The 16732-nt window shown below is 41.2% G+C and overlaps 1 protein-coding gene across 2 annotated transcripts in view; it reads right to left on the bottom strand.

Moving 5' to 3' along the window:
* Positions 1 to 1100: 1100 nt before the first annotated feature.
* Positions 1101 to 16732, bottom strand: part of tsr (Cofilin/actin-depolymerizing factor homolog tsr) — a 44986-nt gene continuing 29354 nt past the window's right edge. For both annotated transcript variants that reach the window (XM_065235826.1, XM_065235825.1), the window contains exons 3-5: positions 7567 to 7757; positions 7393 to 7498; positions 1101 to 1457 (exon numbers count right to left, since the gene is read on the bottom strand). In XM_065235826.1, coding sequence (XP_065091898.1) covers positions 1311 to 1457; positions 7393 to 7498; positions 7567 to 7757 — 444 coding nt within the window. In that variant the 3' untranslated portion in view covers positions 1101 to 1310. The remainder of the gene's footprint in view (positions 1458 to 7392; positions 7499 to 7566; positions 7758 to 16732) is intronic.

Consider the following 16732-nt stretch of genomic DNA (forward strand, 5'->3'; position numbering starts at 1 on the left):
ACAACTCCCTTTCGTGCTAAAGGAACTTGATCAAATATAGTGTATTATGTAAGTCGAGTCGAGCATCACTTCTTGTCACTGGTATTGCTTTCAGTTTTAAACGTCCGATTTTCATTAAATTCACTCTTTCACTGGACTGGACTGGAGCACCATGCCTTTTTTGACATTGTGAACTATGACCTTCTGAAATTACAACCGATGTTTGTAAAATTATTATAAAATTCTATTCTTCTATTATCTGAAGAAAATCCAGGCCAATATCTCAAAGGCACTCTAGAGATATTCCCCCTTATTCTGCGCCGCGAGTGAAGTGAGGCGACTCGCTGTCACTAGTGAGGTGACTCTCCGTGCAAATCAAATGGGGAGTTATCTCACTCGCGGTGACTATTGTCAACTCACCTCACTCAGCGCAGAATAAGGGGGACTGGTTTTTAAAATTGATTATGCCAAAACACTCTGGAAAGGAAAGGGTTATTACGAAAAAAAAAAATACCAACCAATCAGTGTCAATCACATGGACAGAGGTTTGTGATAGTTACTCCGGAAAAAATCATAACAACCCGTATTTTGTTATCTTTATTAGTATTTTATTGTTTTTAATTTAAATTAATCATAACTGTAATACGATTGTTCGTTTCTGCATTTTTTGCTGTATGTCAATATTCATTCTTTTGTATTTCCTGATGATGACCGCGCACACACACAAGGGAAAAGGAGCAGCGAATCGCGCAAGGAAGCCCGCGAAAGGACAATTTTATTAAACACACGCTTAAATAAATGCTTGCTAAGAAACGCTTCCTTTCGCCTTCCTCGCCACGCAAATGAAAAGAAAAACGGTTCGCATGCAATAGTGTTCATTGACTCGTACTTTCCCTGAACCCTTGCCAGATATTCTTAACTACTACACGCATCTGATCCTGACTGACTGCCGTGGCTGAATCCGATTTTCTTCTACTACTGGATGACGATACTGATTCACGCTCGAGACAACAAAGCAATCGTGCAAAAGGTGTTCTGATTTTGCTTATGAATTTCTGAACCATTGGTTTTTGATAATTCATTACAGTTGGTTTTATTGGTTGCATCAATTTACTGTTCAGTTAGTGGTTGTTTTTACTTTATTTTTCATTGTTCTTCACTACATTCGCTCCCATGTTTTTGTATGCTTCCTATACTGTTGTGTTTAATATTTCAGTGTTCGTGTATTTCTGTATGTGTGAGTCTGTCTGTATGCTGTCCGCTAATCTGTTGTAGATATTTTTCTGTTGTTGTTGTTGTTGTTGTGTGCGTAATCTTAAGTATGGATAATCTTATTGACGATCAGTGGCGCGCAGCTTCTCTTCGACAGCTTCTCGGGATGCTTCAGAGAGATCGGTAGCCTGAATGTACTTCTGGACGCCAACGAGCGACTTCTTCAGAGCGTCGAAAGAGCTGGAGTACAACATCTTCTTCTTGACCTGGAAGTAGAAAGATGAGAGGGATTGTTAATAATGAGCTGCATACACATTTTTATGACCCTCTTCTTCTCCAATAGTAAATATTATTTGAGAAAATATACTATACAGTACGCTAATGTATGATCCCATCTAAGCAATTTTCAAGATGTGAGAATTATCTTTTAAAAACAACCGAGAAAATTTAATTTCTTTCCCACTGTTTATGAAATTAAGAAATACATATTAGAATATTTCATCGCTTTAAACGATTTAAGGTCATTCAGAATTTGATTTCTGGTTAACAATATTTAGTTTATTCTGTTTGTATTAGAGGAAATGACGGCTTCGGCATGACAGACTATTTTCGGCAACCCAAATTGAACGCTAATTTCATTGGATTTTCTTACGAAAACACTTCGCTGAATACACTCTAACGATTATTTAGGCTTTCAGCTTCAATTTGATTATATTTTTACCACTGAGAAAAAGGGTTTTCTTGAAATGAAACACACGCACTACAAAATGCTGCTCATTTCGAATTGCCTATGAAAGCACAGAACTGTGCACGATGGTCCCCCGGCGAGACAGGGGGTTGGGGCAGGCCCAACGGCTTGCCCTGGAAAACATATAAAGTTGCGAATACCGAAGAAAGAAATACGGATCCGAACAATCGGCACAGACCTACACGACGAAATAAGGACTACGATTGGAAACTCGGAATATAGAACTGCAAATCGCTCGGCTTCCCGGGCTGCGATAGGTTAATCTATGACGAACTTCAACCACGCAACTTCGAAGTCGTAGCACTGCAGGAACTTTGCTGGATGGGACAAAAGGTATGGAAAAGCGGGCATCTAGCGGCAATTTTTTTAGCAGAGCTGTGGCACCACCAACGAGCTGGGAACCGGCTTTGTAGTGCTGGGTAAGATGCGCCAACGCGTGACTGGTTGGCAGCCGATCAACGCGAGGATGTGCAAGTTGAGGATTAAAGGTCGTTTCTTTAACTACACTGCCCACACGAAGGGAGACCCGACGACGAGAAATAAGCGGTCTATGCGCAGCTGGAGCAGGTCGAAGTCGAACGCCGCGACCCAACATTGAGCAATTACGGGACGCCGGAGTTGCTCAGGATTACGCGCAGCAGCTGGAAGTTGCACTACCCACGGAAGCGCAGCTTGTCGCAGCTACTCTTGAAGATGGCTGGAGGGACATCCGTTCCGCCATAGGTAGTACTGCAGCAGCGGCACTAGGTACTGTGATCCCGAACCGAAGGAATGACTAGTTTGACGGCGAATGCAACGGTGATGCAGCCGAAAACGAAGGTGACACGGTAACAGACCTTGGAGCACGCACAGAAGCCGACGGACTACCAGCCCTGATCTTCAAGAAGTTGAGGAGGAGATCGGTCGGTTGAAGACCAACAAAGCAACTGGTGTAGATCAACTACCAAGTGAGGTATTAACATACGGTGGTGAAGCACTGGCTAGAGCGTTGCACTGGGTAATCGCCAAGATTTGGGAGGAGGAGATATTACCGGAGGAGTGGATGGAAGGTGTCGTAGGCCCAATCTACAAAAAAAGGGCGACAAGTTGGATTGCTGCAACTACCGCGCGATAACACTACTGAGCTCAGTTGCTATCCATCTCTCAGACTGATTGGACGTTGTATCACCAGACAATCCCCCCTATTCTGCGAGTCACGTGACTCTCTCTCACCGGTGAGGTGACAATAGTCACCTCGTGTGAGGTGACTCTCCATTTGATTTGCATGGAGAGTCACCTCACACGAGGTGACAATTGTCACCTCACCGGTGAGAGAGAGTCACGTGACTCGCAGAATAAGGGGGAATACTTTCGAGCATCTTTTGTACGACGCGCGTGTGTGTTTTTTTGCCATGCGGGCTTTAAGAGCAAATTGTGTCGTGTTAGACACATCAATTCTTCCGAAGCGACCGTGTATCTCGGATATTAAAAATTTCTTGGACAATGAGCTGCAGCTCGACATGTCACTGGTGAAAAGTATCCAGCCACATAATGTCAAGAACGTTGTGTATTTGGGTATGAAAAGTGACGTAGTAGCAGAAAGAATCGCTTCAGCTCATCACCTGAAGCATTTCATGGAATACGAAAGGAAGAAAATCTTGATTCCAATTTACGTCGAGAGCAGTGCGGTCGACGTGCGCTTGCATGATCTTCCGGACGACATGGATAATGTGGCTATCATTGATCATATGCGTCAGTATGGTGAAGTGATAGCCATTAGAAGCGAAGTCTGGAAGAGTTATTTTCCAGGCTTTAGTAATGGAGTACGCGTTGTGAAAATTAAGCTTACTCTCCCCATCCCATCGTACATAACCGTCGACGACGAAATTACGATGGTATCCTACCATAATCAGGTAAAAACATGCCGTAATTGCGGGCGCAAATCCCATCCCAAACAACGTTGCTCTGAGGTGGCAACAGAAACTGCAAACGAGGACAATAACCCCCAAACTGATCAACAGAATAGAGGCATCAACAACAGTAACAGCGTGAACAGTCAAACAGTCAACAAACAACAATCAAACGCAGCCAACGGTAAGCAGTGGCCCTCTCTTTCCAAATCAACACCTATTGCAGAGCAACAGCACAACAATAAAACTGAAACAAAACGCCAAAGATCGATCGACTCGGACACTACGAACAATGTAACGAAAAAATTGAACGCAAACGACTCCACCGAAAGTGATAGCAGCTTGATCCCAGTGAGTGGTGATATTTGTCCCTATACGCAGCGCCCATATAGGATTCCAGATGTTTCACACATTGAAGATCCAGAAGAACGGTGTGCATTGATCGAGGAGAACAAGAGGAAAATTGATGCCGCCTATTTAGAGCAGCTAATGCACAAGAAAAAGAAAAAAAGTGCTTCATAATTAAAATAAATTGTCTGTTTGTTCATAGCATTCGGCTCCGTTGAGTCTTATTGACATTTGAGCCTAATAAAAAAAAAAAACGTAAGAAAAAAAAAAAAAAAAAAAAACACTACTGAGCGCCGCCTAGAAGGTACTCTCCCAAATTCTATACCGCCGCCTGTCACCATTTGCAAGAGAGTTCATGGGGCTATATCAGGCGGGATTCATGGGTGCCCACGCTACCACGGACCAAATTTTCGCGATTCGGCAGGTTCTGCAGAAATGCCGCGAATATAACGTGCCCACACATACGACACAATCGATCGAGATCAGCTATGACTGATTATGCACGAGTGCGGATTTCCGGATAAACTGAGGCGATTGTTCAAGGCGACGATGGATCGAGTGATGTGCGTTGTTCGAGTATCGGTGGCACTCTCGAGTCCCTTTGAATCTCGAAGGGGGTTACGGCAAGGTGATGGACTTTCGTGTCTGCTATTCAACATCGCGTTAGAAGGTGTGATCAGAAGAGCTAGGATAGACACGAGTGACACGATCTTCAGGAAATCCATCCAGCTTCTTGGCTTCGCCGATGACATCGACATCATGGCACGGAACTTTGAGACGAAGGATAAAGCTAGGCGGATTGAACTTGCCATCAACGCATCGAAGACGAAATACATGAAAGGAAGAAGTTCTAGGGAAGACAATGTTAGCCTCCCAACGGCGCCGGTGGTGTAGTGGTAAGCGTGATTACCTCTCACCCCAGCAGGCTTGGGTTCAATCCCAGTCGGCGCCGCGTTCTGAGGCATAACATCTCTGATCACGCCTTCCTTCGGATGGGTCGATAGGTAGGGTCCAGGTGTGGGAGCTGCCTTCCTGGCACGTCGGTAGCATTGGTGCTCAGCACGGAAAACAAGATCGACGGAAAAAACAAAACCAAAGGAAAAAAAAAATGTTAGCCTCCCACCCCGAGTTTAGATTGACGGTGACGAAATCGAAGTGGTCGATGAGTTTGTGTATTTGGGCTCACTGGTGACCGCCAAAAATGATACCAGCAGAAAATTCAAAGACGCCTTATCACAGGGAATCGTGCCTACTTTGGACTCCGGAGGACGCTCCGGTCGAATAAAATTCGCCGCCGCACGAAGTTGACTGTCTACAAGACGCTGATTGGACCGGTGGTCCCCTACGGCCACGAGACCTGGACTATGCTCGTGGAGGACCAACGCGCCCTTGGTTTTTTCGAACGGAAGGTGTTGCGTAGCATCTACGGTGGAGTGCAGATGGATGACGGAACGTGGAGGAGGCGAATGAACCACGAATTGCACCAGCTGCTGGGAGAACCATCCATCGTCCACATTGCAAAAATTGGGCGACTACGGTGGGCTGGGCACATCGTTAGAATGCCACACGACGAGCCAGTGAAAATGGTTCTTGAAAGCGACCCAACAGGAACAAGAAGAGGCGCGCAACCTGCGGACCCTTCGCAAACTACGAGGCTGGCAAAGTGTGGTCATGGATCGAGTAGAGTGGAGACGACTTCTTCGGACAGCAGAGGACAACAAGGCCTTAGCCTGATTTGTAAGGTAAGAAAGAGAAGTACCATAAAAAGTGCTGAACGACGTGTTCGAGATACTTAATCTAGGATTGCTGGATATTTCCTGATCATCGAAATGAGACCCAATCCGAAGACAACATATCAAGAAGACTGGCAACTCTTCCATGTTCTCGTACGACCGCTATGAGACAGGTACAATCGCGTCACCTGCCGCTCAAAGGTAAATGCTTCGAATGAATTTGATAGCAAAGATTACATCCTCAGAAGAAAGGTTTGGATATTTGCTCATTTTTCTATGCGCTGCTTCGCTCAAGTGCAGCGCTACTGTATCAGTCGCTTGGGTTCTGGCAAAGTTGCCAGTTTTCTTGATATGATGTCTTCGCCCAATCCTTAGCAAAGACATCAAGTTAAAGTATCTCAAATGACGATCGAGATGGACGGGTCGTGACGGTTTACTACCCAAATACAAACATAAAAATCAAAGCAGTAAATCTAGATTTTCCATCAAGAATTGTCCACATTCTTTCCAAATCCACCCATCGTAAATAGTAACATCACGTGCTACATTTGTCCGTCGAGTTGATACAAAATTACAAAACAGTTTTTTATGTACTATTGCACCAAGATTTTCTAATAATGATTGCCCACTAGACTGATGCAAAATTTGAAATTTTCGCTCTACTGTGCTCAAACGGTTCCAAATTGGGTTCTGCTTAGCCTCCCAAAATTTGAACTACTTTAGTAAGAAACTGACTTGACATAAACCATTTATACCAGTTTATATGGGAAAACTTATGTTTTTGTTTATATTTATCTAACAATTTACCACATCACTGTGCTTTTAAAAATGATAGCAGGGATTGTAGCAAATTTTCTCAGCTACAACTTTGTTGAAAACCACTTTTCAATCAAATGCACGGAACAAAAGTTAATAATGATTCAGCAGGCAACATTGGTGTTTCTGGTGAGAAGAATAGAGCACAAATAGCATGGCTACTATGTCACACTGCAGGATACAGTGTTGCTAACAGAACAGCTGCTTGATCATACCATAAGATTTTCAATCTCTTAAACAATTAATAACTATTAAATTTGACATTTAGCTGAAAAACGATATTCCGCAAAGTTGTAGCTTAGAAAAATTCCCGTAAGAATAGTTATAGAACTTTTCGAAAAAGCAATATGGAAAATGGGTAGAAGACAATGAACAAAAAGTTTGGTTTTCCCATAGTAATTTCCATACAAACTTTGAATGATTTGTGCCAAGTCAGTTTCTTACCAAATGATTTTAAATTTTGGGAGGCTAATCAGGACCTGATTTGAAGCCGTTTGAGCACTGTGGAGCGAAAATTTCAAATTTTGCTTCAGTCTATTGCCCACTTCTTTTCTAAATCCAGTTTTTCTGATCAATGTACAACTACACGACTTTCTTGACAATCGATGTAATGTTACAAAACATTTGCACTGTACATCTAATTTACCGAATCAATTGCTTTACTCACCTTAGCGGTATCTGGACACCAGGACATCAGGAACAGCTTCTGCTTCTTGGAACTTTCCGAGGTGCCTTGACACTGGTGCATGTACTCAAAGTCGAACAGTCCATATCTGAAAGGAGCAAACGCCGAGTGAAAAATGGGTGTAAACATGATCCAAACCTAAGAGCAATAACCTACCGGCACTCGCCTGGTCCACCCTTCTGGATATCCTCGAGGAATTGGTCATACTCGGCGTTGCGGTCACCGATCACCTCCACATCGATCTGTTTCTCGTCGCGGATGTAGAATATGACATAGCGATGCTTTTTGTCTTTTTTGATTTCCTCGTATGTCGTTTTGCAAACATCTGATACGGTCACTCCTGAGGCCTGTCCGGGGTAAAAAGGGGTTGAAACAATGGAAACACATTAGACAACATGATTACGTGAGCTGTGGGATTAGGTTGAGGATTTTTACGGTGTTTCTTCTTTCGCTACAATCTACATTAAAGTGCGCTTCTCCGGTCTAAAAATATCACCGTTGGTAACATACATGCAGTGTGGTGCAGCCCTCCACAACCATTCAAGTGTGTCGTACGGAAAATAAATGTCACCGTTAGAAGGGAATTGGTCTAGTTTTAGAATAAGAATTGAGAAATTGCGGTTTGGACGAACCATGTGAATCAACAAGAAGACAAAATTACACATGACACAAGAATTGTTTCCAACAATTACCAAATATGAAAATCAACAAGATCAAGATCGAGACCTTGCATCCAATCGATTGGTCTATGTCGAAAGGTTCGCAATGTATGTAAACATTGGTATACAATGAGATACAAAGTATTGCCTCCTCCTTCTCGTCGCAGACCACGTTGACCACGAAACAACAGAGATCATTCGGAAAATTTACGTGAGAAGCATCCGAAATGAACGAGCACCCATCGTCGTCATCATTAATCCACTTTTCATTGGCGTCATTACTGTTGTTGCATGTGGTATAATAAAAGGCGTACGGTTTTCTGGTTGCGTTTCGAGTCAGTCTGACTCGAAAGAGAAAGAGAGAGAGAGAGTGGGGGCGTCTTCAGCGCACTAACGAACGAAAGAGGAATGCACTCACGTTGCACTTGCGCGCTTTCCGTTGGCAGGCATGTTAGTGGCATAAGTGAACGAAACACGTGTTTCCGTCCGACGACGGGTTTAACCTCAAACTTGAAAATAAGACGATGAATTGAATGGAGAGCACAATCCACAATCGGTTCGGTGTTGTTCGGTCTGGTTCTGGTTTTCATCAACGTGTCTAGTTGGGAGCTCTAGGACTCGGAAACGTTGTTTTAATATGTGCGTTACGCTCAATTTGAGCTTAGCCATTTGGCCATTAAAAAATGGTTAATGAAAATGGGTTGTCTTTTCGGTGTAGTGCTATGTCTGGCTTTGCGTGTGCCATAACTAGCACCAGCAGGCATAGCATTGAATACGTTGGACCGATAACTGGTGAAATCCAAAATTGAGAAAAATGTTACACTGCCCATAAATGCATAACAGTCCCATGTGACTTTTTGGCATAAATTAGTTATTTTCTGAAATCGATTTTTGACAGCGGCGCCGGTGGTGTAGTGGTAAGCGTGATTACCTCTCACCGCAGCAGGCCTGGGTTCAATCCCAGTCAGCGCCGCCGGGATGTTCTGAGGCATAACATCTCTGATCACGCCCCGGGAAGTAAAGCCGTTGGTCCCCGGTTCATGAGTTGATGGGTCGATAGGTAGGGTCCAGGTGTGGGAGCTGCCTCCCTGGCGTCGGTAGCATTGCACAGTGGTCCAGAATGCAGATTTAGGTGGAATGATATGTTTTGAACCTGAAAACAAATCACATGAGAATTCGAAAACCATTTCAATGGAAATCATTTGGAGTGCCCATGATCACATCCGGACATCTTCCGAATATCCTCCCAGTGGCTAGTTTCTATTAGGAAGATGGGATAGATCTCACCAAAGGCGTATCAATTCGGGTTTTTTTTTATCATGATCGGTTCTTCAAAAAATATGTTCAAAAGAAGACGAAATACCCACCAAATGATAACTTTTCCTTCTTTTGATCATGATCTGTTCATTTCCGCATTTATGCCAAACGGGGTACTCCCGTCCCTCATAATAATAAACATTTGACATTTCGACTACAGTAGGTAGGGGAAAATGAGGCAAGATGGCCATCCTAACGAAACTCGAATAAAACTCCACAATTTTGACTAGATAATAATTCTTCTCTATAACCCTACAGAAGCTATGCTTGAAGAACAATCATTCCAAATTTTTTTTATTCGATTATAAGTCAAAAGAAAATTTAAAATTTTCAGACAATGTTCTTTTAAAAAATCTTCCGCTCTAAAACATAACTAAAATCGACCACGTTACGAAAAGTGGTTAGGTTTTGAACCACTTGTAACTCTGTCAATAGCGGATGTATCTTAATTCTAAACAAGCCAATCGATTGGATATATTTCTAAAATCTGCAAAAATGAACACTATCAATTGCATTCGCACAGCGAGCTGCAGCCCACACGAGCGTCCATTCACCGAAGAAGCCGCACCGCTACTGATCGGATTCAGTAGCTCTTCGTGAGTCACTGTGAACCATCTATTACAAGCGCGTCACCCTCGTCCCAAACAACATACAGCTCACCAAGCCTCATCCGTGTTGAACTCCCTAATAGCTCAGCATTACTCAACTATCACGACAAAACGGTTCTTTTCAGGACCACCATAAATTTGTTGAAGAGTATTTTCGGGACATTTGCCAAGGTCATCAATTGGATGCCAGTTCCGATAAGTTTAAATCTAACATACCATGTATTTTTAATGCAACCTTGGGGGTGCAATTTCAAAAAACAAGTCGGCCGCGGCTTGAAAGTGGTCTGATTTTGATCCAGAGATGATGGATTTTAATTCTTAATACGCTAATCGATAGGAAATTTTTCTACGAATCTGTTAAAATTAAGACTATTAATTTTCAAACGATCACTATGTGCAACTATTGCTATGATAATTAAAATTATCACCGATTGCATGCCAAAAGCGCTTTCCCTAACACAGATTTCTAAATCGAATTCCATCTGGTCTCGCCGAATGGTGTTTAGGGTAGGAACTACTTCGGCCTAATCGCTTATTTTGGGCCTATCGAGCAGAAAACTTCAAATAAATCCATGATTTCAGAGTTAACAAGTCAATTATGCGTTTGGTACGATACTTTAGTTAATAAGCTACGGAACGAAGTCAATGAGAACGCGTGATATGAAGGTTTGCACCCATTATTCCCAAAAACAAAAGAAGCGCTCCGACCGAATCAATTTTTATCTTCATTCGATGGGCCGAAGTGAATTCATTGGCGTTTCAATGGTGTTTCAATGCGTTAGGCCGAGTTTAGAAACCGTAGGCCGAGTTTGGCGTCAAGAAGCAGTGTTAGACTTTTGACAATATCTCAACGATTGGTTTCTCTTTATCAAATTTTACGGTACATACGGAAAGGTTTATAACATTTCGGTTGGTGCTAAACTGCGCTAGATTAAGAAAGACTAAGTGCGGGTTGTGCTTAATAGGCCGGACATGGGGTATTTAACCCTATTCAATCACCACGTGTAGTGAGTGGCGGTGTCCGGTCGTTATCAGCAGCAGCAGTGCTTTCAACGCGTGGCGTTGAACATTTTTCTCCACTACACAACGAAAGGCTCCCCGCAAGCAGCTAGCTATCAAGGATGTCCTCAAGAGCCCACGATTCACCGAAGAAGGAGGAAGAAGCCTCACCGCTACTGATCGGATTCAGTTGCTCGTCTTGAGCCGCTGTGGGCCATCTATGCTAAGCGCGTCACCCTCGTTCCAAACAAGATACAGCTCACCAGCCTCATCCGTGTTGAAAACCCTAATAGCTCAGCATTACTCAACCATCTCGACAAAACACAGTTCTTTTCAGGACCATCATAAATGATTGTTGTTTTAAGAGTTAATTTTCATTGAACGTTCGCTCGCCTTACTGCCAGCCACATCGTCCCCAAAGCTCTTTAATAATACAGACAGCAAACGTTTGTAGTCAAATGCGTAACAGTATTGAAGTGGTACATACAAATTCTCACAATGACCGCAATGAACACATGACCTTGTCAATTAACCAGAAACACTTCGAATTAAGGTAAGCAAAAAAATCTCGAATTTATATGATTGATCGCGAATACCTCGGGATTGGAAAATTTAGCAAGAAATTCCTCCTATAAATTTCCGCTGTTTTATTATCTATTGAATAAACCAAAAATTCCGTGCGTTTTATGCAGAATTGATGGGAAACAGTGGTTTCCCTAACACAGTCGCCGAATATTGATACCGAACACGTAATCATAAGTAAAATGTACGGTCATACATTTTTTTTTTTTTTTTTAACTCTTTATTTGTTCCAAATTCAAAATAAATTACATTTCATTTTTAACCTAGGTGCTCCAGTTACTACAGTAACTTACCAGCCTTAATTGTTATGATATATATCTAAGTGTTTTTACATTGTTCCTGTCTTGGCAATTCAGTATTTTAAACAGGTTTTTTAAACCTGCATGTCAGTATAACAATTGATAGCTTAAAACTAAATAACTAAAACTAAATCTTATCTAAGTATAAAGGGAATTAATCGTTGCAATTGAGGATTGTAACGATTTTTGCCGGAAATTATTAATTATTTTGTTGGACATTTGTGCTAAAGTCTCAACATTCGAAATTCTATGTACTTCGGTAGTACTGTACCAGGGAGGCAAGTTCAAAATCATCTTCAGAATTTTGTTCTGAATCCTTTGAAGTGCTTTTTTCCTGGTAGTGCAACAACTAGACCATATTGGCACAGCGTAAAGCATGGCCGGTCTAAAAACTTGTTTAAATATTAGAAGTTTATTCGTCAGGCAAAGTTTGGATTTCCTGTTTATAAGAGGATACAAACATTTAATATATTTGTTACATTTGGCTTGAATGCCCTCAATGTGATCTTTAAAAGTTAATTTTTGGTCAAGTATTAATCCAAGATATTTCACTTGGTTTGACCAGGAAATTGGAACTCCGTTCATAGTGACTATGTGACTACTACTAGGTTTCAAAAACGAAGCTCTAGGCTTGTGTGGAAATATTATAAGTTGAGTTTTGGAAGCGTTGGGAGAAATCTTCCATTTTTGTAAATAAGAAGAGAAAATATCTAAACTTTTCTGCAGTCTGCTGCAAATAACACGAAGACTTCTTCCTTTAGCGGAAATGCCTGTGTCATCAGCGAACAAAGATTTGTGGCAACCCTGAGGCAAATCAGGGAGGTCCGAAGTGAAAATGTTATACAATATAGGCCCTAGAATGCTACCCTGAGGAACTCCTGCTCTAACAGGTAGTCGATTAGATTTGGAATTTTGATAATTTACCTGCAGAGTTCTGTCAGTTAAATAATTTTGAACTAATTTCATAATGTAAAGTGGAAAATTAAACTTTTTCAATTTAGCAATCAAACCTTCATGCCAAACACTGTCGAATGCTTTTTCTATGTCTAGAAGAGCAACTCCAGTTGAGTGGCCTTCAGATTTGTTTGAACGAATTAAATTGGTAACTCTCAAGAGTTGATGAGTAGTTGAATGCCCATGGCGAAATCCAAACTGCTCATCTGCAAAAATTGAGTTCGTATTGATGTGAAGCATCATTCTATTCAAAATTATCTTTTCAAAAAGTTTACTTATTGAAGAAAGCAAACTTATTGGACGGTAGCTAGAAGCTTCAGCTGGATTTTTATCCGGTTTCAAAATTGGAACAACTTTTGCATTTTTCCATTTATCAGGAAAGTATGCCAAATGGAAACATCTGTTAAATAATTTTACCAGGAAAGACAAGGTACTCTCTGGGAGTTTTTTGATGAGGATATAGAAAATTCCATCATCACCTGGAGCTTTCATATTTTGAAATTTTTTAGTTATAGACCTTACTTCGTCCAAATCAGTCCCCCAGGAATCATCAAAAATATTTTCCCGAGAGAAAATATTCCGAAAATCCCGAGCAACCTGATTCTCAATAGGACTAGTAAGACCCAAACTGAAATTATGGGAACTCTCGAATTGCTTAGCAAGTTTCTGAGCTTTTTCCAAATTTGTGATCAAAATTTTACCACCTTCTTTAAGCGCTGGAATAGGCTTTTGAGGTTTTTTCAAAATTTTTGTGAGTTTCCAAAAGGGTTTGGAACTCGGGTCTAATTTAGAAACATTATTTTCAAAAGTTTTGTTTCTCAGGGCAGAGAATCGCTTTTTAATTTGTTTTTGCAAATCCCGCCAGATAACTTTCATGGCAGGATCGCGTGTTCTTTGAAATTGTCTCCTACGGACATTTTTAAGACGGATCAAGAGCTGAAGATCATCGTCTATTATAATTGAATCGAATTTAACCTCGCATTTTGGTACTGAGGCAGCTCTTGCTTCAACTATAGAAGTAGTCAGAGATTCAAGAGCATAATTAATTTCATCTTTGGTTTGCAAAGGAATGTTTGGATCGAAGTTATATTCCATAAATGTTCGATATTGCTCCCAATCAGCCCTATGGTAATTGAAAGTAAAGCTGTTGGGATTGGAAATTATTTCTTGGGATATTTCAAAAGTTACTGGAAGGTGATCAGAACCGAAGTCAGCATGGGTAACCAATTGGCTACAAAGATGACATGAATCAGTTAAGACCAAATCAATAGTTGAGGGATTTCTTGCAGAAGAAAAGCATGTTGGGCTGTTTGGATATTGAATAGTGTAATAACCTGCAGAACAATCATCAAACAGAATATTACCATTGGAATTGCTTTGAGCATTATTCCATGAGCGGTGTTTTGCATTAAAATCACCAATAATGAAGAATTTAGACCTATGACGGGTAAGTTTCTGGAGGTCACCCTTGAGAAAATTCTTTTGCTGGCCTACGCATTGGAATGGCAAATAGGCAGCTATAAACGTAAGTTGTCCAAATTTTGTTTCAACAGAAACTCCCAAAGTTTCAAAAACTTTGGTTTCAAATGAAGAAAGAATTGTATGCTTGATTCGTCTATGAATAATGATGGCAACGCCACCACAGGGTCCATCAAGACGATCATTTCTATAAATCAAGTAATTTGCGTCCTTCTTAACCTTATGGTCAGGTTTAAGGAACGTTTCAGTTATAACGGCAATATGCACGTTATGAACTGTCAAAAAATTAAATAGCTCGTCTTCATTATCTTTAAGAGATCGAGCATTCCAATTTAAAATGTTTAATGCTTTAAAATCCATTACTGAATTTTAAAGTCATAACAATATTATTAGCAAATTTTACTCCAGTTTGAATAGCATCAAACATGGAGTTAGATTTAAGCATATCAGAAATCATGTCAATTAATGAATTCTGTAAAAATTCCATTTTAGGGGCAGTAATGCTTCCTAAGTCAAAATTGTCAAAATTTCCGTTAGAACGTTGGTTAGTATTTTGATTTCTACCCGCTGCAATAGCAGCATAGGTAGCTCCATTAACTCGCTGAACATTGTTAGCAGCGAGGGGAGTAGGTACAGATGAAACATTTGAAGCAGGGGTGATATTTGTACCTACGGGTACGAATGTAGAATTTGTTCCTCGCTGACCGTTGTTAACAGCAGAGGAATTTGTACCTGGTCGGAAACGTGGAGCGTTTCCTACCTGTCGGTTAGAACGAGATTGTAGGATCGCTTTGCGAGTCTTACATTCCCAAAAATTGGATTTGTGGTTTTCACCACAATTTGAACATTTAAATTTCTTAGGATCTTCCTTCACAGGACAGTCGTCCTTTGCGTGAGAGGAATCACCACAATTCATGCATTTAGCTGGCATGTAGCAATTTTTAGTTCCGTGACCCCATCCCTGGCACTTACGGCATTGAGTGAGGTTTTGGAAATTTCCTCCAGTCTTCCTGAAGTGTTCCCACTTCACTCGGACATGGAGCATAAGGCTAGCTTTTTCTAAGGCCTTAAGGTTGTTTAGTTCACTAGACTTGAAGTGAACTAAATAAAAATCATTAGAAATCCCGTTGCGCGAATCGCCAGGACGGGATTTCATTTTCATTTTGATTACTTGGAGTGGCACAACTCCAAGTAATTTTGCCAGTTCATCTTTGATCTGATCCAGGGATTCACCACTGGGCAGTCCTTTCATGACAACCTTGAACACACGTTCAGTTTTGGTGTCGTAAGTAAAAAATTTGTGCTTCTTCTCAGTAAGATACTTGAGAAGACATTTAAATCCGTCCAAGGTTTCAGCCAATACACGGCATTCACCCCGGCGTCCAATTTGTAGTGAAAACTTAACTTTCACGAAATTCAAAAGTTCCATGCGAAGAGCATGGAAATCGGTAGTGGTTATCACAATAGGGGGAATCTTTTCCTTCTTGGCATTAAGCCGGGAAAGTTTACTAGAATTTTTCTTGTATGATGGATCATTCTCATCATCCGTGAGCAAATCAAATTGATTACTCAAATTAATTTCATCAGAAGGGGGGTCAAGAGTTTGCCCCTTTCTTTTGCGTTTAGGCGCCATGGCGGCAGTAAATTTTTTATCCAAATCGACTTCCAAGCAGATTACTATAAGAATCTGAAGGATCGAAGAGGAATTTTCCAAATCGATATCCAAGAAGGATTACCTCGGGTAGGGTCCAAACAAGGATCGAAGAGGAATAAGAGGAGTTGAACAAGGTAGAAAATTTTAACAGGTTGAGCACTGAAAAGTGCTGTTTAAATTTGTTGTAGCTTTAGGTAGTAGTAACACTTCCTTAAGCAAAAAGAAAATAGATCCGCACGGCAAGAGAGCACGATGCGGACTGAACGGTCATACATTAGTCTTAACTGTGCTTTTTGTAAAACTATCATGACCAACTTGATCAATATTATAGTATTGAATTGTTGTGTATGGGATGAATTGTAAGCATTGCGGGGGTGACCTCGGCGTAGTGGTTAGCATCCATACCTCTCACGCCAAAGTCACGTGTTCAAATCTCACCCCGGACAAGTCACGAATGACCCAAGAGCGTTGAAGTGACTATAATGAAAAAAAAAAAAAAAAAAAAAGTAAGCATTGTTACCCCCCTCCCCCCCCCCCCTTATCTTTCCGCATTACTATTTTTGAATCATCATATTTTCAGGGCTGTTACAAGATTTTCTAAATTTGATCCGCGAAATCCGCGATTTCTCAAAAGAAATCCGCGACTTCAAGTACTAATCCGCGACAACAAAAAAACTGTTTTCATTGCCGAAAAATAGCATTACAAGCTTAGTGCTTATAGCACACTAGATTTTTGCCTGCTCTCAACTTAGTGTTCTTTGAAGTACTTTC

Source organism: Ochlerotatus camptorhynchus, unplaced genomic scaffold (genome assembly GCF_037179485.1).
Source record: "Ochlerotatus camptorhynchus isolate MF236.1 unplaced genomic scaffold, CSIRO-AGI_Acam_v1.1 ptg000503l, whole genome shotgun sequence".
Taxonomy (NCBI): Eukaryota; Metazoa; Arthropoda; class Insecta; order Diptera; family Culicidae; genus Ochlerotatus; species Ochlerotatus camptorhynchus.